A 25292-nucleotide genomic window follows, 5' to 3' on the forward strand; every position below is an offset into this window, starting at 1 on the left:
GTGGGCCTTACCTGGTGAAGTAAAAATAGTAAATTTCGATTGAAAGCTTTCGTGACTGCAGGGATTCATCTTCTTGGTTCTTTCGGTAAAGTCACGTAGAAGGGAAGTAATAAAATAATAAAAATAAAACATAATAAAATAATTCTCACGACGTTTCGGCCACAACGCAAGCAGCCGTCCTCAGGTGAAGACCAGGTCTGTCGGGGAGACAGCGTCTGAATGAAACACCACCACGCTCCACCTGAGGACGGCTGCTTGCGTTGTGGCCGAAACGTCGTGAGAATTATTTTATTATGTTTTATTTTTATTATTTTATTACTTCCCTTCTACGTGACTTTACCGAAAGAACCAAGAAGATAAAAATAGTATAGTTTTAAATAGTTTAATCACCATTGACTTCAACACAGTTCTTGATTTGGTGACAAAACCTGGTTACTTTTAACAAAGCAATTACGGTATCATATGAGGCTGAACGTTCCAATTTCCTCCCATCATATTTAACAATGATATTTGTATCCATAGTAAAACCATGAATCTCCTTGGCACAATGATTAAAAGTTTGAAGCAACAAACAAAACACGTGCAAGAATCACTCACCCTTTGTGCCTTATGCCAAAACAATACCCAACGGCAGTTGCTGTTATGATGGAATGGCTTTTTATCATCATTTACGGATTTGACAACAATCTCATCCCACCTGTCACGAAATGCCTACAAGACTTATCTGGCGAAGGAGGAATCCAAAAAGCGTGGTTTTCTTCTCCTGCCAGAGCATTCTTTAACTCCAAACAATAATTACTGCGATTACTCCTGTACAAGACACACATTCGGTCAATATTGGAACACCGTTGTCATGTCCTGTAGTGGAGCATTAAGTCCCTACATCGCAATACGAGACTGGATTGAAGGTACAGCAGTCGGGTTGATTGATTACCCAGCACTCACTGACTCACTCCGCTCACTCGCTCACAGCAGTCAGCCATCTCTCGATCACTCATCGTTCACTACTGCTGTGGTTACCGTTCACGTGCACTTCACTCAACGATTCCTCCACCCATGTTGATGACTTGGTCTACAAGGCTAACTGCTTTCAAGCACCACCATACCGCAGGTCACACCGCGTCTCTTTATGCGTCTTCCGTCGCAATGCTTCATTTTAAATTCCTTCCACTCGTCTCTTTCCCCGAGCTCTGATGATCTTGCTCAATTCAAGAAACATGTGAACCCTTATAGATTGCGGGCCACTTTGCATTTTAAAAAGGCCTTCATAAAAACGATGTATACATGAAAACTACTAGCTATCACTATGGAACCACTGCATTGAGTTTTCATGAGGACATTTTTTCCCCAAAAAATTGGGTGACAGAAAAAAAGGTATGAATTTAAATGGTGAAAGTATTAGTCACTTTAGGTTATGCTGGTGACATGGTCATTATAACAACCAATTAAAATAAACCAAGGGAAACGATAGAACAACCTAACATATATATATTTAATGCCGACTTTTAAATAAAATAAATTATTACGACTCAAAAAAGCTGTACTGAAACGTTTGAGTGTGAGTTAGCTAACAGGTCACACTTCAAAGCAATGCTTTCGTCACCAGGCCACGATGATCCGTGAATTAATTAGTTCCTGCGGTGCCACGTTACGGCCACTGCCACTCGAACAAATACATTCCTCGCGATGGCCAGCGGATTAATGGCATACGGCTAATTAGAAACACGACGATTAAAAGTATCGTTGGAGGTGATTGCCCTTTAGCGGCTGCGCATTGCGATGGTCATAATGGAGTGGAAGCGAAGTGTGCGCTGAGTTAGACGGCGCGTCCTGTCAACAGCGCGCTCAGCCTGGTGCCCCGAGGAATGGGAGACACGCAGCAACGGCTTGCCACTCTCGCCGCAAGGCCCTCTCACACCGTCTGCAGGCTGACACTTATTTATTCAAGCGAGTGTCACGTAAATACATAAATGCGGGGTGGGGGGGGGCGGACTGCACTACATCCATTCTCGATCCACTAAACGATGAAGGCCTCCCACACCATGTAGGTCATAGGGCATTGTTCTTGTTGTGGGTGGTGGTGGTGGTAGTGGTGTTTTAATTTAAACCATACTTCAGAACGCTGGTTAAGCTCGGGTTGGTAGAGGCAGGACCAGTTCGGATATCACTTGCCACTCAAGTTGACCAGGGCCAGGGACACAACTCAAGGCTCCATGTTCAGAGAGCAGTGCGCTCACCAACACGCCACTGCTTCGTTTCTTACTTGATAAAAAAAACCTGTAACTTTGTTAAATGGATGAAAAAATATCCTTCCAATAAAACGCATCCTGCTCACAAACAGAAAAGTAAGTATGTAAACGTCCTTCATATATTGTCAAATTAATGCGTGTAGGGCGCAGCGAATCGGTTTTAAGTATAAATTATTCATATCAGAGGTACCTAATGCTAGTAGTTGCCGTTATGTTCTGGGGTATGGTAAAATGTCTAACATCTAAAAGACGTGATTGAAATAAGTTGGCCTTTTTCTCGTAATAATCGATGGAAAGAAAGCCAGTGTGAGGTGTTGTGACGAGACTCGTGTGTGGTGGTAACAAGAGCTGCACAACGTGTGAAGAGGGAACCCTTAAAAGAGTTGAACTGAGCTTTACCGTCGTCCATGTATTTAAGGCACTGCAGCATGTAATGCTTTGTATCGTATAATTTAATCCGAGCACTGATGTTGTAAAAATGTTATGTTGAAATATAAAACTACTCATGTGACTGGGCATAATATTCACGGATTATTTTAGTAGGCAACTCTCCGACTGAAGAAGAGTAACACATCCACTGTCTAGAATTAAAATGATACTTTTAAATATTCCGTTTTTATACACTATGAAAATAAATAGAAATGTTGCATCTATTGGCCTATTGGCTTAACGGGCCAATAAAGTCCAGCAGCATTTGTTTGAAGCAAACAAATTCTCGTACAGCAATAAAAACAAATAATACAATAATAAAAATAAAACATAATAAAATAATATAATACATCTATTATTTCCCTTCTACGTGACTTTACCGAAAGAACCAAGAAGATGAATCCCTGCAGTCACGAAAGCTTTACATCGAAAAATAAAAACAAACTCCATCAGCTGGGAACGGGGTGGACCGACAATTACATTTAGAGTCATATCGCTAACGAGTGCGGGGGCCAACTGATATGCCCACTCACGCTGGGGCCCTACGTACACTGTGTGTCACTTGGAGAGTGCTACCCAGCAGGGGTCCGTACAGGACAATCATGAACCGTGTGCTGCCACCCTCCGCCGTGTCAGGTTGCGTGCAGCGGTAGCCCGGGGGACGTCACGCAAAGCGGGCAAACCACGGCAGCTGCGTCACAAGGCGCCACGCTTCGTCTGCACGCGTCCCAGGCCGACAGGGACAGGGGGATCTCTCTCTCTCTCTTAGCTCTGTCTCTCTCTCTTGAGAGTGAGAGAGAGACGGAGCTAGCCCTTGTGTGTATGTATGTTGAACTTATTTCGCGCCGTACATAGCCAACCGTACTAATTGGAGGTGCAGGGGGGGGGGGGGGACAACACACTAAACACAAAAAGCAGTTCTAAAGAAGTGAGTTGTCAATTTATAACCCTTGAACTCAACCAATGCTCACCCTGCCAGTGACAACAATAAACGCCCTGCTTTGTGCCCAGCAAGTATCAAGCTGAAGGACGTCAGGACGGACGGTTGAACGGTCGGACAGAGGGGCGGACCGACAGGATGGTCGTATCTATTTATATATTTATATTCTGTGGAATGTGAAGTTTGGTCATATTACCGGCCGCTGCCCACATTGTTGGAGGGCCCTCATTCAACAATTCATCGATGAAAATGTATGTAGATTTACATAAAGTATAATTTCAAAAAATCTCACAAACTTACCACAGCAGTCCTCTGAAAATGGCAATTTTGCAACATCAGCCGATTCCATCTTATGTTGGTTATTCGGCAGGGTTAATGACAATTACACTGAGTGCTTATTCTTTTTTAAACTCGTGCCAGCGCAACGCAGCAGCTGAACGGTTGCTGTTGATGACGATGATGACGAACGTACCGCTGAGAATCAATGCACACGTGTGCCTTCACTTTTCTGCCATTTTTCCCAAAATTGGTGTGAGCGAGGAAGCAATTCCGTTTACTGTATTTGTTTTTCTTTGTTGGAAAATACCCAGTGGCTCTGGAGGGATCCCTCTCCGATGATTTTCCTCTGCTTGTTCCGAGAGCTTTTGTGGAACACTTATCACGATCGGAATCTGTATTTATACTGGAGGAATCCGATGAGCTATAAAGCTCTCTTTCACAGATGTCAAGTAGTTCCTCGAGCGGCTCCCAGCACGGTGAACGAAACGTCGGACATCGTGCCGGACAAACACGCGGTACGAACCAGAAAACACATCAGGGAGCCGTGCAGCGACAACCCGCGAAAGCCTACGCAGTACTTGAGCTCAGGGGGAATGTTCGCGCATGAGCTTGTGCTCCGGTTGGGTGAGCGTAGAGGTGACAGGGCCCAGCTAGCCGCTGGAATGGCTCAGGAGCTCAAGTCTGGGAGCATTGGGGCTCTCTCTATTTTTGCACAGGCTTTGACGCAGGTCTTGTCAACACCTCTGGCGAGAGCCAGATGATTTTCCACGGTGACGCAGGGAACATTTCGCACATCCTGGTTACAGAGTGTCGCCCGCGGCCTAACGGCATACTTTCCTACCAATTCGCTATATATACACACGGCAATCATTTTGAAAACATTGGCAAGAGAATAACGTGTGTTTTGGTCATTCTGATCTGGCCAGGTTGGAGGTAAACGATGCAGGAGCCAAGATAGGCCTCGTCATACTGACACAGAATGCAGGAATAATAAAACGGTATGCTGACATGTCAATCTAATGTTTGATGAAGGCCTCGCTGGGTCATAAGGATTGTTTGAGAATAACTCATTCATGTAATTTACAATATTAGTCATTGTATACTCCACAAATCGAAATAGAAAACTGATAATCTAAACTAATGATTAAATAAGATCATTAATGTTGTGCATATTCTTGGTTCTTTCGGTAAAGTCACGTAGAAGGGAAATAATAAAATCATAAAAATTAACATAATACAATTCTCACGACGTTTCGGCCACAACGCAAGCAGCCGTCCTCAGGTGAAGAACAGAGCTGTTGGAAAGACAGCGTCCTAATGTTATGCTCCTGAGGACGGCTGCTTGCGTTGTGGCCGATACGTCGTGAGAATTGTATTATGTTTTATTTTTATTATTTTATTATTTCCCTTCTACGTGACTTTACCGAAAGAACCAAGAATATGAATCCCTGCAGTCACGAAATCTTTAAGTCGAAAAATGATGTGCATCACAATTGTGAGTGCACTGATGGATGCCTGTCGGCCTCCCCATGTCACATTGATCATGACGTTTGACCATACTTCACCACGCTGGTCACTGCGAGTTGGTAAAGGGGGCAACTTGAACTGGTTCGGATTTCGCTGACCACCAGAGGTGGCCATGGTCAGGAAACGAACTCAGGTCTCAGGTTCCACGTCACAGTGGCGTGAGTCAAGGCACCGCGGCGTTCTCCGTATGCAGTGGCGTACTTGACATATTTAGCATTTAATAAATTGCAGACTTGACTGTTCACTCTGCTGTATGACCAACATACGTCGTCAGCCAATTAGTAAGTGCGAGAGGGGGGGGGGGTTAATTAATGCATATTAATGACTATGGGTATCCATTGCCGGTTGGGTTATTCATATGGTGATGAACGAACATTGTGCATGCACATTGCCCTTGTACCTCCTGTCGTTGGCGTGTATTAAAATAGCAGTGCCTGTTAGTGTCCCCATTCACGTCTGGTGACCTGGAGAGGCATCCATTTAAACAGACGTCGTCTTTCATGAATCAACGTTGTCACAAGTGGCTGTGTTCTATCAGCAGCTGGATGACGACGGTCTCCCCCACAGGGTCCCGAGATACCACGACCCATCTCACTCCTGGGCAGGAGGAGCTGGTCGCATCACGACGCCGCCTCTGCGACGTTCATCCTCGTGGGCACGTGCGGCCACTGTATCGCCTCTAGTGGCGGCAGTGCGTGCAGCACGCACGGTGCACATCTACAATGTTGGCATCCTGCTCGTGCACGGAGAGGTCAGTGCGTGTGTCGGTGGGAATAAGAAGCAATTGCAATCGACAATTGAATGCACTGTTACAAACATAACCATTGGGGATTCATCTTACCTTCCTGCTTAGCCTTTTACAACGTGGGGCTATGTTGTCAGTCTAGGGCAGTACCTGTAGAGTAAAATTCAATGTTGTCCTGCACTTGTTTTACTCCAATGTCTATCCGTCCCGCTACCGCCCAACCCTGCACTGCCCGGCGTGGTGAAGTATGGTCAACCCCCAGACCACCCCTCGCCGTGACCTGCACGCGGCACCAGGAGATCCTCATCCAGCAGTAGATTGGCATCGAGGCCCACACACGTAGAACCTGCATACAGCATTTCAGACGACGCTTGATTCATTGTTTGGTTTTCAAAGTCAACTCTGACCGCGTCCACAAGATGAGTCCTCGTTTCTCTCTCCACCCTGAAGCCGCCGCTGTGTTTCGTGCACAATTTGAGTCAAGTTCACCAACCGCACTCACACATCCATGCGTGGTATCTCATGGCCATGTGCACCGCGAGTTAATGCACTGGTTCTCATCCTCCTTGGTACATATAACGATGCTAATAAGTTACACTTGGTAATTGACCTTTCACCCAGTGGTTGCAAAGCGCTGTAGAGCGCAAAAAAAAAACAGATTGTTTTTTATTAATCGTGAAAACCGAAAGCACGCAGTCTCGTGATAAGAACACCCCATCAGAGAAAATGAAAACAAAAACCATGGGTAAAAAAATATAATATTAAGGAAGTGAAGAGATATTTTTGAATAGATGCAATCCCGGATTATTCTAGTTGCAAAAAGAGCATATGCTATGGGCCCCGCTCTTTCAAGGACCCCGCGCTAAATGCTTTCAAGCTGTCAATTCCGGATCAGTGATTCTGCAGTTGCTCTATTACTATAGTACTGTACCGCCTTCGAGTTTTACGAACGACTGGATGTATAGCAAATGAAAAAAATACAATAAATTTACTATGCAAGTGAAACATTTGTGTTTTAATATTTAAGTGTTTATTTTATTTAGGTCCCCTATATAACATATGCTACAGGCCCCGCACCAAATAGATGGTGTCTCAGAGGCGGGATTTGAATAGGCTGAGAGATCTCGGCACGGACCGAATATCTGGTGGAAGAGAATTCCATTGGCCGGGAGGGCGCGGGAGGTAATCCCGGATCATACGTCAAGTGGCGGTATGGAGGCCCCCCAGTCAACAGCACTGCCCCCCCCCCAAGTCTCCAGCCCAGCTTACGCAGGCCACTGTACACAGAGAGATCCCATGTCCAAGTAGGGTTGTATGTATGTGTGTTGAACATTTGTTCGCGCCGTACGTAGCCAACCGTGCTAATCGCAGGTGCACATGGAGATCGCATGTCCAAACTCGGACGTGTTTGTCGGTCACCCTAGGTCTATGAAGAACAGTGTGCATGCAGTCTCAAGCGATGAAGTTCAACACATGCCTCGAGCCAACGTGGTATGAGTGGTGCATGTGATTCATGTTGTGTATTCATGTATTTTGTTGCATACATGAATACACAACATGAAATGTATCCTGCACGGTATCCATGCCGTAGCCTGCACCCCCCCACCCACGAGGTAATGCACAGCTTAAGAAGCGTCGATGAATCGCTTCGTCTCCTGCTTTGTTGGGCATTTGCTTCCTCTCTCGTGGATAACGGTGCCAGATAAAGAGAATGTGCCTGCAAGGTCACACAACCACCACGACATGTCGAAAAAGCACAAAGACAAAGCTACCACGTATCTCCATACAGGGTGTTGGGGCAAGTGCTGTTAGCGAGCACCTGTTAATGGCAGAACGACGCGCGAAGGGGTGGCGTGGCCAGCACCACACCTGTACAGATTTGCCTCCCCATTGCTGATGTGTATAGGCACCTCACCAGGTCATCATTTAAGGTTGAGTTGACCAAGAGGTGGCCCAGGGTAGCTTATGATACAAACTTGCCACTGATGTTATCCATGGCTGGGAATCAAACTCAGGTTACCCGGCTTTGTAACACAGTGCTTTCGCACACACACATACACAAAGACAAAGATCCCCCGTGAAAGCCATAATAGACTGTAGGGGCAAGTGCTGTTAGCGAGCATCTATGAAGGCCGACAGGGCACACGAGGGGGTGGGTGGCCAGCACCACATCCGGCCGCCTTTGTCTCCCCAGTGGCGATGTTTACACATCGCACCAGGTACTCATTTGAGGCTGAGTCGACCTAGGGGAGGCCCATGACCGGTTCAGATAATCGTCACTGGTGTTGGCCGTGAGCAGGAATCGAACTCGGGTCGCCGGGTTAATAGCGCAGCGTAGCGCTAACCGCTACACATACATACACACACTAATAATAGTCGGTATAACAGTTTCCAAAACAAAAACTCTACATATGTATTGTCAAGCGTAGCGATTTGCTATTTTAACTCCTTGCATGTTCCCTTCACCGATCACAAGACGGCTGTTTCCATCGCTGCGCGGATATCCACACGCGGCGAAGCCGATAACTAGAATCACAATGTAAAATGCGCAGTATTTGAATTCGCCACCGCGCTGATATTTTTACACGGAAGGATCAATGACACGTCGCCTGGCACGATGCCGCCTTGCGCCAGTGGCCCCACTGGACGTTCGGCTGCCACTCGCGTCTTGTCGCGAGCCCAGCGCGCTGCTCGGCTCCGCGCTGAGAAGCCTGCCCTCTGGCGCGGGCTTGGACACGCACGCTTTGATTTAGAGTGGAGCCCGCATCGGCATTGTTGGCTTTTTGAGTGGGGTGGGCAGTGCGGGCCTCAACAATGCACGGGAGAAATGCAGGCGTTCCTCTTGCGTTATATTCGGCAAACGTATCAATTCCACTGGGCTTAAGAACCGCCTTGTTACCCTGATGGGTTGTGTGATTTGTGTGCCGTACAGCGAAGCACCACACATATGTGCTGACAAATTCAGTTTCAGAGAGCCCGCCACTCCATTTAGAGTTCCGAACGCAAATGAATAAGAACATGCATTATTGTTATCATACATACAATCGTGAGCATTTTCACGCCCAGGATTTTGCGACGGATATTACGAATCATAATTGATTTTTGCGTAAGATTGTGTGAGTAAAAAGTGCATCGTTCATCCATCCTCCACCCAGCGCAGCCAATTAATAAAGTCCTCATTTGAGCAACAGTGCCAGTGTATTACTGCCTCGGCACGTACGCATGTATGTTGCACTTATTTCTCACCGCACATAGCCAACCGTGCTAATCGGAGCACGCCGGTGTATTTGTGAGCAATCCGCGATCCAATTGTTAAATGTTGCGGATTGCTCTCTAACAATTGGCACAAATGTTGACGTGACAACTTTATTCACTGGCTGCGCTGAGCGGAGCAAGACGTGGGACACACATTTCACTCACGTGATCTGACCTAAAAATCAATTACGTCGTCGAAATGATGATTATTTTCTGAGAAAGGCAATGAGCAGAGAAGCACCAGGGCGGAGACAGAGAGGACATCCTGGAAAGAGGTCGTTTGCAGTGGTGAACCGGGATACGAATGACTTAGAAGTGGGCACATATGTGCCACTGAACTCAGACAGCTTTTCACTCGGTTTAGAGTTCCATAAGCAAAGGAATGAGTAAATGAGATACTGTAGCGGGAAGTGACCTGGATAACAATTTTCTAGAAAAACGACGGTTTCGAAAGAGGTCAGAAGATGTCAGCACCAGATGGGAGACAGAAAGGCGGGACTGTAAAGAGGTGGTTTGAAGTGGTGTCTATTTACAGCCACATACGTCAAGTGAGTATATCCCGTGATAACGGCGACATTCCTCTTAACTGGGGTCCTCACAGTCATGGCTGTCCCATTTGATCCGTAGAAAATCCTGTCACCTCCGTATTGATTCCTCCATTTTTTTCTGTCGTTTTCCACAGATAATTGCAGTCAGCCAGAATTGAGAATGAATTAATTCAGCCTCTCATAATCCGATGTTTCGGCAGTCATGAGTCACCCGGACATTGTTTTCTGAAAGCGTTACATCATCGCTACTATCTGCATCTTCTCCGAGATAAGAGGCGTAAACACTGAAGTGGTGGAAATTTCATCCTAGGATGTGCATCTTATCCAGGGATAACCACGGCGGATAACGGAAGGAATTTCCACGGATAAACACGCATGACGAGTTCCTCCAATAGCGACTCCAACATCTCCAATATCTAACAGGTTCAGTGTCGTTGAACACGAAGGCTGTCTCGACCAATATCATCAATGTCATTACCGTGGCATGGCCGAGCGGTGGCACGCGTGGCCGACTGTTGCAGAGATTCGTAGTCAAAGTCCGGAGGCTGCCCTGCCAGGTGGATTTACCATCCAAATGCGCGCTGTCTGCGTCACAGTGGACGTTACAGATCCCGCGATAACGCCATTCGAAATAAAGTTAGGCCACGTGTGCCGGCTTCGTGGTCCAAATAAGCGTCCAATAATTGAATCAGTTCCTCGCAAAATTAACCGAATTGGAAAGCCACAGAGCACTGTCGCGACCTCTTGGCAGACTCATGCCCACCCGCTTGGCTTGTGCTGCATTCACATTGAGATGCACAGGGACACCCCTGCCGCACGGCACGTCAAGATGTAGGTGGCGCTGTATAAATGTCAAGTGACTAAAGATTAACTTTTTGTTCATTTGTCACTTTTACTTAAAAAGTACTCAGAACGTTCCATCCAGCTGTCGGTTAGCAGCTGGACACAGCAGCTCAAGCAAAAGGAACGTTCGTAAATTGTACTGTAAACAAATAACTATTGGAAAGAAAATATTTAGTATTAACACCTGTTTGATGCCATTAGCAAAAAAAAAATGCAGCTCACTGTATGCGTATGCCCGACCAAGCCGAGATGGAAATGATCGATACACGTGGTACCTTGAGCTTCATAACCAGCAGCAGATCCCTGTCCTTGGAGCGTGGCCGCGACCAAGAGGCCCTATCGCCACGCAGAGTCGTGGCCACTCATCACGCCGCTCCACAAGAAGGCGAAGAGCAAGGAGTGCGTAATGCACACGGCTGGGTACGCTCTGCACGCGTTTGTCGTTTAAAACTCGTGCTTTTACAGCTTGAAATTAATATTTGTTTCCATGACGACGATGGCTTTTCTCGTAATTTGAAAATTTGGGGCCGTAAACTCTTTAACGTCACAATTGTTGATCCACTGCTGGATGAAGGCCTGCCCGTGGCATGGGGTGTCTCTCTGTCGCGTGGGGGTTTGTTGGAGCATACTTCACCGCACTGGCCAGTGCAGTTTGGCGAGCACGGTTGGCTACGTACGGTGCGAAAGAAGTTCAACATAGCTCCATACATGGTTTCAACTGCCACACCGGATGATCGAGTTGAACAGGGGACGTCTGAACAGTACGAATGTAAACGACCTTTATTTACCCAGGAAAGACCCACACGAGTCTCGGGGCCCTTTTGCAGCTGGGTTCTGCATTGACACGCTCCGATTGTTCCACTGTAGCGTGTGCTCAGTGGGTTCTCGCTATGTTAAGTAAGGAATATCATTCTGGTAATGTGCAGGCAGGAATTTGTGGAATGATAAACATACGCCATGAAATGCAAACATCCCCTTTGTTAGAAAGTCAGCAGTGGTTGTTACCCTTTAGATCGGTTCCAGCTAATAGAAATGTGGAATTTCCACCACAGGATCAAGCACTTAAGTAGATACTCACATCAACCATTCATCATCATGGTCGTATTCGTCTTCATCATTATAGTAGTTGATATTTCACGTAATAAAAGTGCCTCTAAGCACGTAAAAATTTAAATGCATGATACATATGAATGACCATATGTTTGCAATATATAAATATATGATCAAATATGTACAATACGACCGTGTAATAATACAAGATATATTCTTGTTAATGAGTCATACATGTACGACTCTACATCTGACCAGCCCTCATTTCTCATATATGTATGGGCAAATATGGGCATGTATGATGTTACAAGTACATGTATTGCCATGTATGTACATCGATAGCCATGCATATATTGTGATATATGAATATGTATGGAAGCATGATATAACTTTGAGGTTATTGCAATGACGATTTTGGAGATTTATAAATGTGAGTTTAAAAATATTCAAAGTACAACAGCATCGTTTGATTTAGTTAGCATTTAGAGGAATCTTTGTGTTTTTAATTTTACGTTAAAAATTTTTGGTGAAATTGAGCAACTGAAAATGAACACTGAAAGCAACGACAGTGAAATAGAACCTGAAAGTACACGTTTTTTCATCAACATTTCCATCAATGAATGCGCAATTTTCAATCAAAATTCACAAAACACAAAATGTCATTCAAAGTATATAAAGTGTAATGTCACGTACCATAACTTCAACAATCATCGCATCGTAGAAATGAGAAGTCCTGCTACTTTTCACATTTGTACGATCCGCCTGTGCAACATCGTTCCGAAACTACGACGCTTCAAAACATATTCACCCGTACGATGTTTTCTCTTTAATAAAAAAATTACAAACCAAAATATCGCAAGCGCCAAATGGGAAATGGAAACTTCTACCTTGATATCTCGCGAGAGTGCCAACGTCTTATCAGCCACTTGAGCAAAAAATATGTCCAAAGCCCGTCTAAGCTGCCGTATAAATACAAGCTCCCCGCAGCCCTCCCTCCCATCCTCCAACCCCTCGGAATGTCACTTTCAGTGTGTCAGACTTCATAACTGTCTAAGCCCAGCCAAGGGGAGCGAGCGAGCGAGCGAGCTTCCTCATAATTATATTTACATACCCTGGGAGGGCAGCACTGGCACAATCGTGTTCAGTAACTGGGATCGGTCTGGCTATTAAATTATAGAACATTGTGCGCACTGCCTGCCATGTGTGCCCCCTCTCTTGCCAATTCAAAGAGTGCCCAATGTTTTAGGAGTTTTAAGAGTGGGCACAATTGCTACGACGTTTGAACTGGTGGTTCATATATCGATGTGGATAACAGATGCTGCTGCCACGGCGTAGTGCTCAGCGCGCAGCAGTTTGAACAGCGGCGTGAGTTTCTCGTTGTCCACCCGACAGTGTGTGAGTGTGTACGTTGAACTTATTTCGCAGCGTGCGTAGCCATCCGTGCTGATCGGAGTAGCGGGGGAAGGACAACAAACTCAACACAAAAAGCAGTTCTAAAGAAATTCGTTTTAAATCTAGGTGATTTAAAAGTGCATAGCTCCAGTAGCTTCCTAATATCGGATGGAAGAGAGTTCCAGACGGCTGCAGAAGCGCATTTGAGAGCGTGCGATGCAGTGACCGTCTTCAGTTCGATGGCCAGCCGAAAAGGCGTGACGCAGTGAGTTGATCAGTCGGTCGTGCCTGCGGTCGGGTCAAACGTGGGAACCTGAACCTTCTCCCAAGATGTCCTGGCCAGCATGCGAGAGAAGGCCAAATGCCCTCTACATGGGCTCTCGAGAGTTCGCTGCCGTGGAAATCATTGTGCCAGAGGTGGCGTGAGCGGAGCACTTGCAGTGCTGCACCTTTGCCTCTATTTTACTTTGTACACGTACCCCTGAGCCATGCCGTATCTTTTTGACGGGACGCCTTCAATATGATGATCATTTATTAAATTTTATCCTTTTATAATTTGTATTATTCATTTAATTTATATTACGTTTAAAATTTTCGATTTAAAGCTTTCGTGACTGCAGGGATTCATCTTCTTGGTTCTTTCGGTAAAGTCACGTAGAAGGGAAGTAATAAAATAAAAAAAATAAAACATAATAAAACAATTCTCACGACGTTTCTGCCACAACGCAAGCAGCCGTCCTCAGGTGAAAACCAGGTCCGTCGAGGCGACAGAGTCTGAATGAAACAGCACACGAGCTTGGAGCATATATATAAGCTGGGCGCATTGACAAAGGAATTTGCATATCAAAAGGAATTTAGCATATTTCCCATAAATATGCTAAATTCCTTTTGATATGCAAATTCCTTTGTCAATGCGCCCAGCTTATATATATGCTCCAAGCTCGTGTGCTGTTTCATTCAGACTCTGTCGCCTCGACGGACCTGGTTTTCACCTGAGGACGGCTGCTTGCGTTGTGGCCGAAACGTCGTGAGAATTGTTTTATTATGTTTTATTTTTTTTATTTTATTACTTCCCTTCTACGTGACTTTACCGAAAGAACCAAGAAGATACGTTTAAAAACATTTTTTTTTATTGAGGCCATGCGCAGACCCGATATATCACGTTGTGATGCACGTGCACGCACCGTCAACATAAGCTGAACCGGTTATGAAAATCGGGGAGGGATGCTTTTTTTTTGAAGTACAGAGCAAAGCAGAATTCAAACTTCAAAACGTTTCTGGAAAAATAGCATCTGTAAACAAAAACAAAATGTCCAACAAAGTTGATAATACGTGATCAATGAAAGCTACTTTGCACGACACTACGTGGCGTGCGTTGTGACGCCTTTACATGTTCAAGTTAAACGGGGCGTGCAGAATAAAGGTCTCAAGATTCCGGACGAAGAGGGGGGGATCCACTGCCGCTTTAATTACTATTTTATTATTACTATTCTAGTAGCAGAGATAATTCATTTTAGTTTTGCGCATTCTAGGTTTCCAGTGTTTAATATGATGTAAACAGTTCTGAAATACTTGTCCGCCCTTTATCAATTCGCACCTCCGATTAACGCGGTTGGCTACGTACGGTGCGAAAGAAGTTCGGACATAGGTACACGCACTGCTGAATGAAGCCCTCCCGACGCCATGCCGGGTTGTTTAGACTTCGCCACGCTGGTCAGCGAGGGTTGGTGAACGCGTCGTGTGCACCGGATTGGTTGTGATATCACCTGCCGCGGGTGCGAGCCACTGGCACGAAGCGAATTCAGGTCGCTGGGTTCATGGTGCCCCCCCCCCCCCTGTGATGCACAGGACAAGTGCGTCAAGCCATAGCCAACACGCACACCGGCTGGTGGGAAATAATCTACGGCTGTTCAACTAAAATAACATTGCCTGCTGAGTGAGATAGAAATGAAACGCATTTTAGCAACGTGATTGTTTCCCCCCTCGGGATGAACATCTCTACCTGTTCAGTGTTTAATTTGTTTAATACGCACGCCCCGCAATGTTGTGCAAAGTCTTGAGATGCGAACGCGTTTCAATGTCAAGGAGCTTTTCAATTAAAGTGGAGGGTGCCAGTTAAAGAGGTGCCATGTGAAGAGGAGGATGCCAATTGAAGAGGAGGGTGCAAATTGAAGAGGAGGGTGCCAATCGGAGCGTCCCGTCTGACAAGGAGGTTGTTGTCTGAGCGGTGTTCGCCGTTCCCATGGGAGCCCCATCGCCCGCGACACCGTCAGCCGCCGCATGTGGCCCACGGGGACGGCTCTCTCGCCCGCTCTCTCGACCCAGCGGCCGCGGCTCTGCGTGCGGGATCGCCTCGTGCATCCATCACTCCGGAGGCTTTGCTCCCTGCGCATATTTCGCAAGATTTACGGTGACTGTAGGAATCGCGAGCGTTTTAATCCCCCCCCCCCCCCCCCCGAAACGCGACGGTAAGCGGGTTTCGACAACCATCTGCGCTGTTCCATCAGTCGGCGGGCACAGTCCGATCAAGCCGACCGGCTATGAAAACGACGCTGACGGCACGTCAATGAATGGGTTTGCTCTGTCCATCGGCAGACAAAAGCTGCCTTCTTGCGTGGTTTACATATTTAAATGAACTAGAGACCGAAACTAAATCCGTGTTACGAAACACTTACAGTATAGTTTTAGTGTGATAAGCATTCATCGTGAATGTGTTTGTTTCGCAAGCAGTGGTGCATTTTTTTAGTTTTTGAATCATTTACTGAGATGTGCTTCGCGCTTCTCGCATCTTGGGCAGTTTTACAAATTGAGCAGGTTCACAGCCGAAAATATTAAATCATCCGGAGAATACACACGGCTACGGCTGGGCGATTTGAAGGGTCATCCGTCACGAGGGTTATTTGTTAAACGAATTAGCGGCTTGTTAGTTATACACAACTGAATACAACCATCACCAGCATCTTAGTATGGACGAAAACAACTACATCCGACACCACCGTGATATCTTATGAACATTTCCGCCCTTATCTTACCGAATTGCAATCCTGATTGGTTTCCATACCGTGCCCAAGTAAATACCCACTTGATGACCACACGATTGATTACGGGAGTCTTTTGCAATATCTGACGTTGCATGTCTGCAATCGTGGAACTGCCCGTTTGGTATGTCTACAACTCAAGAATGTCTACAACTATTCTTCCGTGACCGTCGAGTCAATGAAAATGCAACAACGGCCTGTGTGTGGTGGCTCAAGTACATCTTGGGCGAGTTATCGAGCCCCTCTGAGCGCTCAGACAGACGCTGTGGTGTCGTGCCACGCAAATCCCGCGGCACAACCCGAGGCGGATTCATTACCCCCCACGCCGGCCAGCCCCAGAGTTTGGACAGGAAATTTAAATCCATGTCAGCATCATCAGCAGTGGGTCGAAACGAAAAAGCGCATACGTCCATATGACAGCACGGCAACCGCACCAGTCAGCGTTCCTATGGCAGGCACCGTAAGCTTTCTTCACGCTTAGTGGCCACAGTCAATCGCTCACTGCTCATTCGACCCGTGGGGTAACTGGGTGCAACGTTGGGGTTGAGGCTGCGCTGCGTAGCTCTCCGATGTTTATTTCTCGGGTTGTAGGGCGAGGGGCGAAATAAACTGATCTGAGCTGAGCACAGATAGCAGCGAGGACCGCCGGCAGAACGATGGAAATGAGCGAGTTTCAGTTGGCGTCGGATGTCGAAAAAAAAGAAGCGAATGGGCTTCAATAATGTGTCAACAGGGACGAGGTCGCCAAGCGTTGAGTTCGTTGATTTGGGTCACCAAAAATGTGCTTTAAAAATAAAGTGCCAAACTACGAAGTGACATCACCCAAATCACTCAGATCTCGGAAGCCAAGCAAGGTTGTGCCAGGATAATGTTTTAGTTGGGCGACCGCCATGCATGCTAGGTAATATAGATTGCTGTGGGGCTACATTGTAGGCGGTACAGAGTCACGCAGCAAAAGTCACTGCTGTACTGTACCTCTGTGTCCCTGCATCTTTACTAGTTGACTTCACTAACCTACACTGATCAGCACATGCAAGCATTGTATTGGTCAAATAACCCACATTACCCCCACACAGTGGGGAGGCCTACATCTGTCAGTGCATTGATAAAGGACAGCGCATGTTCAATTGACTAATACACTTTATCAATCAGTTTAACACGTAGGCTTTCGCGACCAATATTATTCATAATAAATGTTTTTGGGTTAGAACGCGTTATTTATAAATGCATTGTAACCCTCCACCACCCGACACGGCCAAACAGTAAAAAATGTGTTACGTTTACAAAAGACAATATGGCTAAAGTAGTGAACTATTTGTCTTTTGTAAACGTGACACATTTTTTACTGTTTGGCCATGTCGGGTGGTGAAGGGTTACGACAAATTTATAAATAACGCGATCTAACCCAAAAACGTTGATTATGGACACTTTATCAATGTTCTGTAAACTATGTCAGTACGTTTATGGTCAAGATTGCATAATGAATGTTTAATCTTTTTTCTTGTTCCAGATATTGCTGTTAGGTCTCAGAAGTGATATGCGCTAATGATGGTCTCACAATTGTAAAACTATGAACAAGAAGGGCAGAGAGTTTAGAATTGCTGTTGTTGCCCAGATTAGAATGTAAAGGTAAAGTGACATGAAGCTGCAGAATCTGTATGTCCACTTATCCCGATGACTGCTGATGAGTGATTCACTCATATTCGTCTCTCTTCCAGAATCAACCTCTCGACACGAGCAATGTCGGCTGGACCTGAGGCATCTTCTGGCCTGCCGCTTCTGCTGTCGTCACAACACACACTCTCCAATTTCAGCCAATCCACCTTTGTTTGTAAATGTTGCAAGGATGCATGAAGTCATCATCAACATTGCGTCATTCCTCAATACATTGTTATTCGTCTTTACACCATCGGAGGAAAAAAGCACGAATAATAGGTGACTGTTCTTCTAATGTGCAGTTGTGCAAGGGCGCTGGCATCTAATCACATGATAAATTGAACCGTCCAGTGATACAATATCGAAGAAAGTATTGCACATGCGTTCCACAGATGTGCCCTATTAACGACGCGATTTTGACCAAAATTGCTCTCACATTAGTTATGGAATTATCCGCGTTTTTTTACATATTTAAATACGCCTGTGTTAGTTTTTATATCATCTCATTTATCTATTAATTTAAGTTAAGTATAATTGTCATGACCTCTTGCCAAGGTTTTGACGATTGCAGTTATGGAGTGATTACAGTAAATGTTTACAATTCAGGTGTGGGTCACTTTGACATGTTTGTTACGAGCTAACGCCAATCGGTACACGACATCCCTTCTTTAGAACTGCGAGTCCAGAGGTGGGTCATGTTCTTTAAAGCGACAGCATTCCTCGGCACTGTCACACGAAATAAAGTGGCTAAATAACACAATACACGAATGTGGTACCATACACTCAATTCAGGTCTAAATCATACTTCAGCGGCTCTGGCCAGACTACATGAGTCATCTCATGTTTACAACTGATGTGCCTTCAATAGAATATTCAATAAAATAGTAATATCATTCCATTTACACAGCGTTTTTCATCAAGGATCTCAAAGCGCTGTACAGGACACATATTATAAATACATTTTTAAAAAGCTATTTACTAAATTAAGTCAACGTTACATAAGCGGAAGCATATCTAAAACTTTAATGATTTTTTTATATATCTTAAACATTTACTGGGATAAATGCGAATAATAAAATGAGGGCAGCAGGAACGGCAGGGTAGCCCCCGTGCACTGCATGACACACATGGGGTGCACAGCCCCCATGTGTGTCCTGCTGGCATGGATCATTGCCCCGCGCTCGTAGAAGTTAACCCGTCCGTGTAGTGCGCTGCACTGCAGAAGGAGGCAAGGCACTGCACCCAAAACTGTGCTGCGTGGACGGGGCAGGCAAGAACATTGTTGTCACCCTCTGTCTGGAAGTGACGAATATGCAGAGGAAATATAAATTGTTTTTAAGCAAGGACATCCCCTGCAGCTACGAAATGACGAAACGGATACCGTTTTTACTCTGACCACGCGTGCTCGTTTTGGTCACAAAACAGAGCGAAGGGATTTTGAAGCCGCGTCTGTTACTTTGCAGCTTTATTTTTTCACAATCAAAACACCAAATGGCGGTGGTGGGTGATGTTACTACGCGCCATTAATACATCTGCATCACGAAATGCAGACAGAACACTGTACGACCATTGATTGAAATTAGACACCACCTGTGGCTTTGTGGTTATATGGAAAGGTATGCTGTCATTAGTCACGGTACGAATGCACTCGATGTCGAACTTCTTTCGCACCGCACGTAGCCAATCATGCTCATCGGAGGTGCGTGGGAAGGGCAACACTGAGCACAAAAAGCGGTTCGAAAGAAATTAGGTTTCAATCTAGATGATGATTAAAAAGTGCATAGCTTCAGTGTGTGCCCAATATCGGCAGGAGAAGCGTTCCAGACGGCCGTAGAAGCGCATCTGAAAGCGCCACGCGATGTGGTGACCGCCACCGCCTTTGTTCGATGCAGCTGCTGCTGCTGCGAGGATGATCGGAGTCGTCGCGATGGTGGTTCATGCTCATTGACATCATTGCCGCCCCTCGTACATTTGGGTCTCGTTAAATATCTGCGGTGTACAGTGCAGTCTCCAAATCGTCTCCACTCCATCTCTCTCCGTGCTACGAAGAAGATTGACCATTCCCAGAAACGTCACCTTTCATACACTTTTGTTCCTGTTCATGCTGCATTTCAACAAAAAATTGCAATCAGCGATGAGCGTGTCGCACTACAAACCTAGTGACTCAAGTTCAATTCCCAGTCACGTCTGACGTTACTGGCGAGTGATATGTGAATCGGTCCCGGTCTCTCCCATCACCAACTTGCACTGTGCAGCACTGTAAAGCATTGTAGAACAACCCCCATCACCGATATGGCACGGGGGTAATCTTTATAAAGCAGTGTATTTACAAGCGGCTGTCAATTATTATTGTATCATGACACTACGCAGTGAAATAAATAAGTTGTTGCCGCAATTAATTCACTATTTGAGCAGTGCCTGGACACCAATGCCACTGCAACCCTTTCATATTTCTGCATAATGACAAACATCTTGCTGTTTCTTCAAAACTCAAAAGCAATCGTACAAAAGCTGCTATCGTGGCAATGTCACGCGAGTTGTTCCGACAAATTCCAAAGTAGCTCGATGGTTTGCGCTTACCAACATTTTTTTTCAAAGGGCCCCGAGGTGAGAAACGCGCAAACATCTCTAGCCGGCCCGTACGCAGGTCATTACGAGCAACAAGACGGGCAAACAGCAGGTGGGCCAGGGCACCACGCTGCCCACCGGGGGAGACGACCATGCAAGGAGATCGGGGATATCACCAGAAACATGACACGGCCCCGCTGCTATAAGAGGAGTCCCGTTTAAGACCGCCACGGGAAAGTCGCGTGGTTACGAGCCAAAAGGTGAAAAGATAAAAAAACGACAAACTCACGCCGAAGGACGCTAACAGCGGCACTGGGGCCACTCACCAAAAGGGGACTGAGTTGTTGTTGTTGCGCCTGGCCCACGCATGTGGACAGCTGGTGGTGGGGGACGCATCATCGGTGTTGGCTCCGTGGGTGGGGTTGGTCATGTTGAGTCCGTCAGTATCCAGGGAGGTAAAATGATGCTTTGCAATGACATGTAAACTCAGTAAATGTATTTTCTGTTTTAAATAACAACTTGATTTCGCCCTTTTCGCAACTGTTTTGCAATTGTGCTGTTGGTGTCATTGGATGAAGAATGCATTTGGAAATCTCGCACAGAAGTCTGCAGAAGCAGACATCACAGAACAACTTTTGAGATTTCTTCCAGGTGACCTTTTGTGTCCTAACAGTGGGTGGTATATTTACTACACACCCTGCTAGAGCGACATGCTTAATAGATGCCAGTACGACTGGCATCGTTTCATTCTCGTCGTTTAATTTTAGCCAAATTAAGTGAAACAACAAATGTAACATTTAGTTGTTGTGCAGTCTCGTGGCTTGACTGGATTTAGCCCTTCAACTGACTACACGTGAAAGCCCAGTTTGATCAAGGGTGGCTAAAACCCAAATTCTAAACTTTAATCACAGCGGTGCCAGTCCACAGTACTCTGATCCCTCAGTTCCCTGTCGACATTGAACTGTCTCAGTTACGTTTTTCAATAAGCCACAAATAATACTGAATTCTTTTTGTTATTGACTAATGTTTATGATCGACAGGTGTTACATCATATTAATTATTGAAAATATACAAAAAGAACAACTACTCATTCCCGTTAAACAACACAAATTCAGTTATTTGGGAACATCAATAGATCTGTAAAACTATCCAAAATCACCCTTTCATGCACTATGGAGGGGACTTGAGTGTACAACGTGTCACGCTGGACGGAATGATTCCACAACCAGCTGATCCGTGAGGTTGAGGACCAGCCAGAGTTGACAGGACATCACGACCGGGCGTCCAGCGTGAACTAATATTGCACGTCTTTGCAATTGGCACTGAAATTCACTTTCTGTCACATTCCGCTATAATTTTGCACTTACTCATCACCTTCGGAAAAAAATGCGTTTCTCCCGTCCATTTATCTCACTCTGAAAATAACAGCCCCCCCCCGCCCCCCCGTGGGGGTAGATGTCGTCCTTGCTTTGTTTGTGTGCCCAGTTTCACTCCAACCTCCAGCGGGCTGCTGACCTTGCGTCGGATATTAGCGGCGTGAAATGCCACACCTCAATAATGTAATAATATCGTGTTGCCACAGTGGCACTTGATACTTTACGGAGGTCATCGCCAGGAGAGTAATGGTGTATTGATTCGTCAATTCATACCGATTCTTAAGCTCGCGATGCGCGTATCAGATCGGTCGTGAAATAATTCACGCTCCTTCATTTGAATGTCGTGTGCGGTTAAGTCGATTGGCAGGCCGTGTGTGGTTGGCCTCATGCGTGGGTACTCCCATCTCTTCCAAGGTAGCTTGGCTCACGTGGAAGAGTAGACCACGTGCTCCACTAGAGCTCCCTCTAGTGGAGCAACTTCTGCCAGCAGTGGCATGAGCAAGCAACCATAGGGCTGCACCTTTACCTGTGTAGTGAACAATGGGTCAACGTGGCCACTCTCCACCGCACTTGTCATAGTGTGAATAGAAAGTATCAATTCTCAAATCGAATAGTGGCGCTGATTCTCAAGGATCCATTGAATCGCAAGAGGGAAGGCAGGAGGGGCATGGACAAGCAGTGACACCCCGAGACAGCACTTCGCCACACGGATGAGTCAGGAGGACGACTTGCATTTGGACGATGTAAGCATGCCCCTTTGTACATACAACTATAAACCCCTTGTGTACATGCAACTATAATAACACAAATATTTTACCAGGTAAAGCCCGCTGAGCAATGAAGCTGTTTTTCAGAAGCAACTTGGCCACACATGACACCTCAACAAAGTGGCTTATCATTCTGGAAATTGATAAGCAGCCAAATATCCAAAACGCACGTTGATTCTAAATGTGGAGGGAAAACCCGGAGGACCCGGAGAAAAATCCACAGTCCAAATATACAGGCGTCGGGGTCGAACCCACGACCTCCTGTATACCAGGCAAGGAAGTTAACATCTTGCCACCATGGCTCCTAAGCAACATGAGACACGAGGGTCCTTTGTTTGATCAGGTCAATCGGAACGAAAACTACAAACAATCTGGAAGGATGTTAGAGAAAACATCTTCTTGCGAAGCACAGTACTGCACGTGTGGACATCTGTGGAGAAGATCCTCATAGCTAATCGGATTTCTCCAGGATAAATAAAGAGATTCTGGTACCGCACCACGTCAGAAATTGACTTTATGTACATGTACATGTACGGCCCTTTTGTCAAACCACTGCTGGATGAAGGGCTTTATGTGGGTCCCGGGAAATTGACAAACAAAAATGAGGATGCCCGCTAATGAGCCGGAACCAAGCAGTGCGGAAGGAGCTAGCATCTTGCAGGAGGCATTCGGTTGGTCGATGTGCAGGTGACAAGGAACAGACTTGGTACTCAGCGAATAAGTAAACTAAATAATTTATCAAAAAATATTCCTCCTTCATACATAATTTATGTCGCTCCACATGTTGAGAAAAAGTAATTCATGAGCTGCGCGACATCCTGGCAGTGCATCATTTCAGCAGCACAGCATTGCTCCAACACCAACGCAACACAAACACAAGCTACTGGATCGGCGTTGGCACTCAGCGTCTCACCAACAGGCGTGCTTGAACCAATGATGGTGATCTGCCAGGTGTGTGTTTAGGCAATGAAGGACCTGTGTTAGATATGGGTCCGATTTCGACGCTGCTGGTGCAGGAGAGACACACATGGAGGGAATGGAACAAGACAGGTCTATTCTTGCAAATGGTGACACATATATATTCAGGAACTGCCAATGTTGAGGTCTGCTCGCCACGTCGAGAGAATTGGTGCAGTTTTTCTTTTCCTCTGTTGAAGGGACGCAGACGACAGTGGTTTACTATACGGCCCATAGTTTGGGTGGCATGGTCACGATTGGACGGATGCGGTGATCACGAAAACTCCGGTCATCCTCACAGCGGCTTTTGGCTAACCATCGAACATCACGCACCGTCTGGAACGCTCTTCCTTCAGATATTAGGAAGCTATTGAGAGCTATGCACTTTGAAATCTAAATTGAAAATTTCTTTAGAACTCCTTTTGTTATTATTTTGTTGTCTTTCCCCCGCACCGCCGATTATAATAATTACGGTAGCCTGTGTGCGGTGCGAAAAAAGTCCAACAATGCGCACCGCAAAGAGGCGATGGCGCGGTGGGTACCTCGTCGTCCTTGTGCAGTAGCAGGTGCTGGGTCGTGTGCTTCTCCCAGAAGCCCGTTCTCGACTCGACGCGCTTCAGGTAGTGGAAGAAGGCGAGATGATGTCCCAGTCGACACTGGCTCACCCTCCGCTGGACCGCCTTTGCTTTGCGCTGCGTCCGAGGCTTCCCCCCGCCGCCGCCGCCGGCGTCCCGAGCGCAGCCCTGCGCCTCCTGCCGCTGGTCCTGTTGTTGGTTGGGGGGCGAGTCGGCCGTGAGGACATCGGGCGGCCGGTCCGGCGAGCCGCGGCCGGCCACCACCCCGGCGGAGGAGCAGCCGAGGGGCAGCAGGGTCCGCGTGGTGTCCTCCTCCACCTCGCAGACACAGCTGCTGCCCTTGTGTTGCGTCCTGCGGGAAAAAAAACATTCGCGATGTCTTTGTCGGTGTTTACAGAACCGTCGCGGTGTATTATCAGCAGCAGCAGCAGCAGCAGAAGTCGTGGTCAATCAGCTGCTTGATCTGGATGAAGGCCTCCCCCAAAACACTGCCATATCTCGCTATTCAGCAATGTACGAATCCGTCTAACACCCGCGCACAAATGTAATACATTGCTTCATCTCCTTGTGGTGGACGTCCCAACGGACATGTTCTGTTTGCCGCCACTCCGGTCATTATTCTGGATCATCGCTTCTCGTGATGTGCCCTGCCCAAACACGCTAAATGTTATATAGTCCATGTTTTCATCTTTCTGTCTCTCCGTGTAATTGCAAGCAGCTCTTTAACACTTTTCCAACGAAGGCTGCAAGCGTTACGCATCACCTCGATCCTCTGTCTGTGACGTGGCTGACAATAACTCTCATAAAGATGATCCAATGTGAACAAACGTTTAGTGTAACGTTGCGTTACGATGACGGACTCACCCTAGATAAATCCTGGCCTTGCCCGCACTATCCCTGCCAGAGCTGATATTCCATCCCCCGGGCTCATCACGACGTACGGACGCACTCCTGCTACTGTGGCTGATTAAATACAGTACAATTACATATTTTAAAAGGTTAATGCGTTTCACGATAGATGCAGATGTAATATTATCCTTCCATATTTATGGACTGTAAATTGCATAGCAGTTAATGGGATTGAGTTAATATGTAAAA

The 25292-nt window shown here is 46.3% G+C and overlaps 1 protein-coding gene across 1 annotated transcript in view; it reads right to left on the reverse strand.

Moving 5' to 3' along the window:
- Positions 1 to 25292, reverse strand: part of MYLK3 (myosin light chain kinase 3) — a 64641-nt gene that overhangs the window by 33519 nt on the left and 5830 nt on the right. Inside the window, 1 exon segment of the mRNA XM_061548605.1 lies at positions 24162 to 24546. Coding sequence (XP_061404589.1) covers positions 24162 to 24546 — 385 coding nt within the window.

The sequence above is a fragment of the Lethenteron reissneri genome, chromosome 9 (genome assembly GCF_015708825.2).
Source record: "Lethenteron reissneri isolate LAM-NWPU_2019-01 chromosome 9, ASM1570882v1, whole genome shotgun sequence".
Lineage (NCBI taxonomy): Eukaryota > Metazoa > Chordata > Hyperoartia > Petromyzontiformes > Petromyzontidae > Lethenteron > Lethenteron reissneri.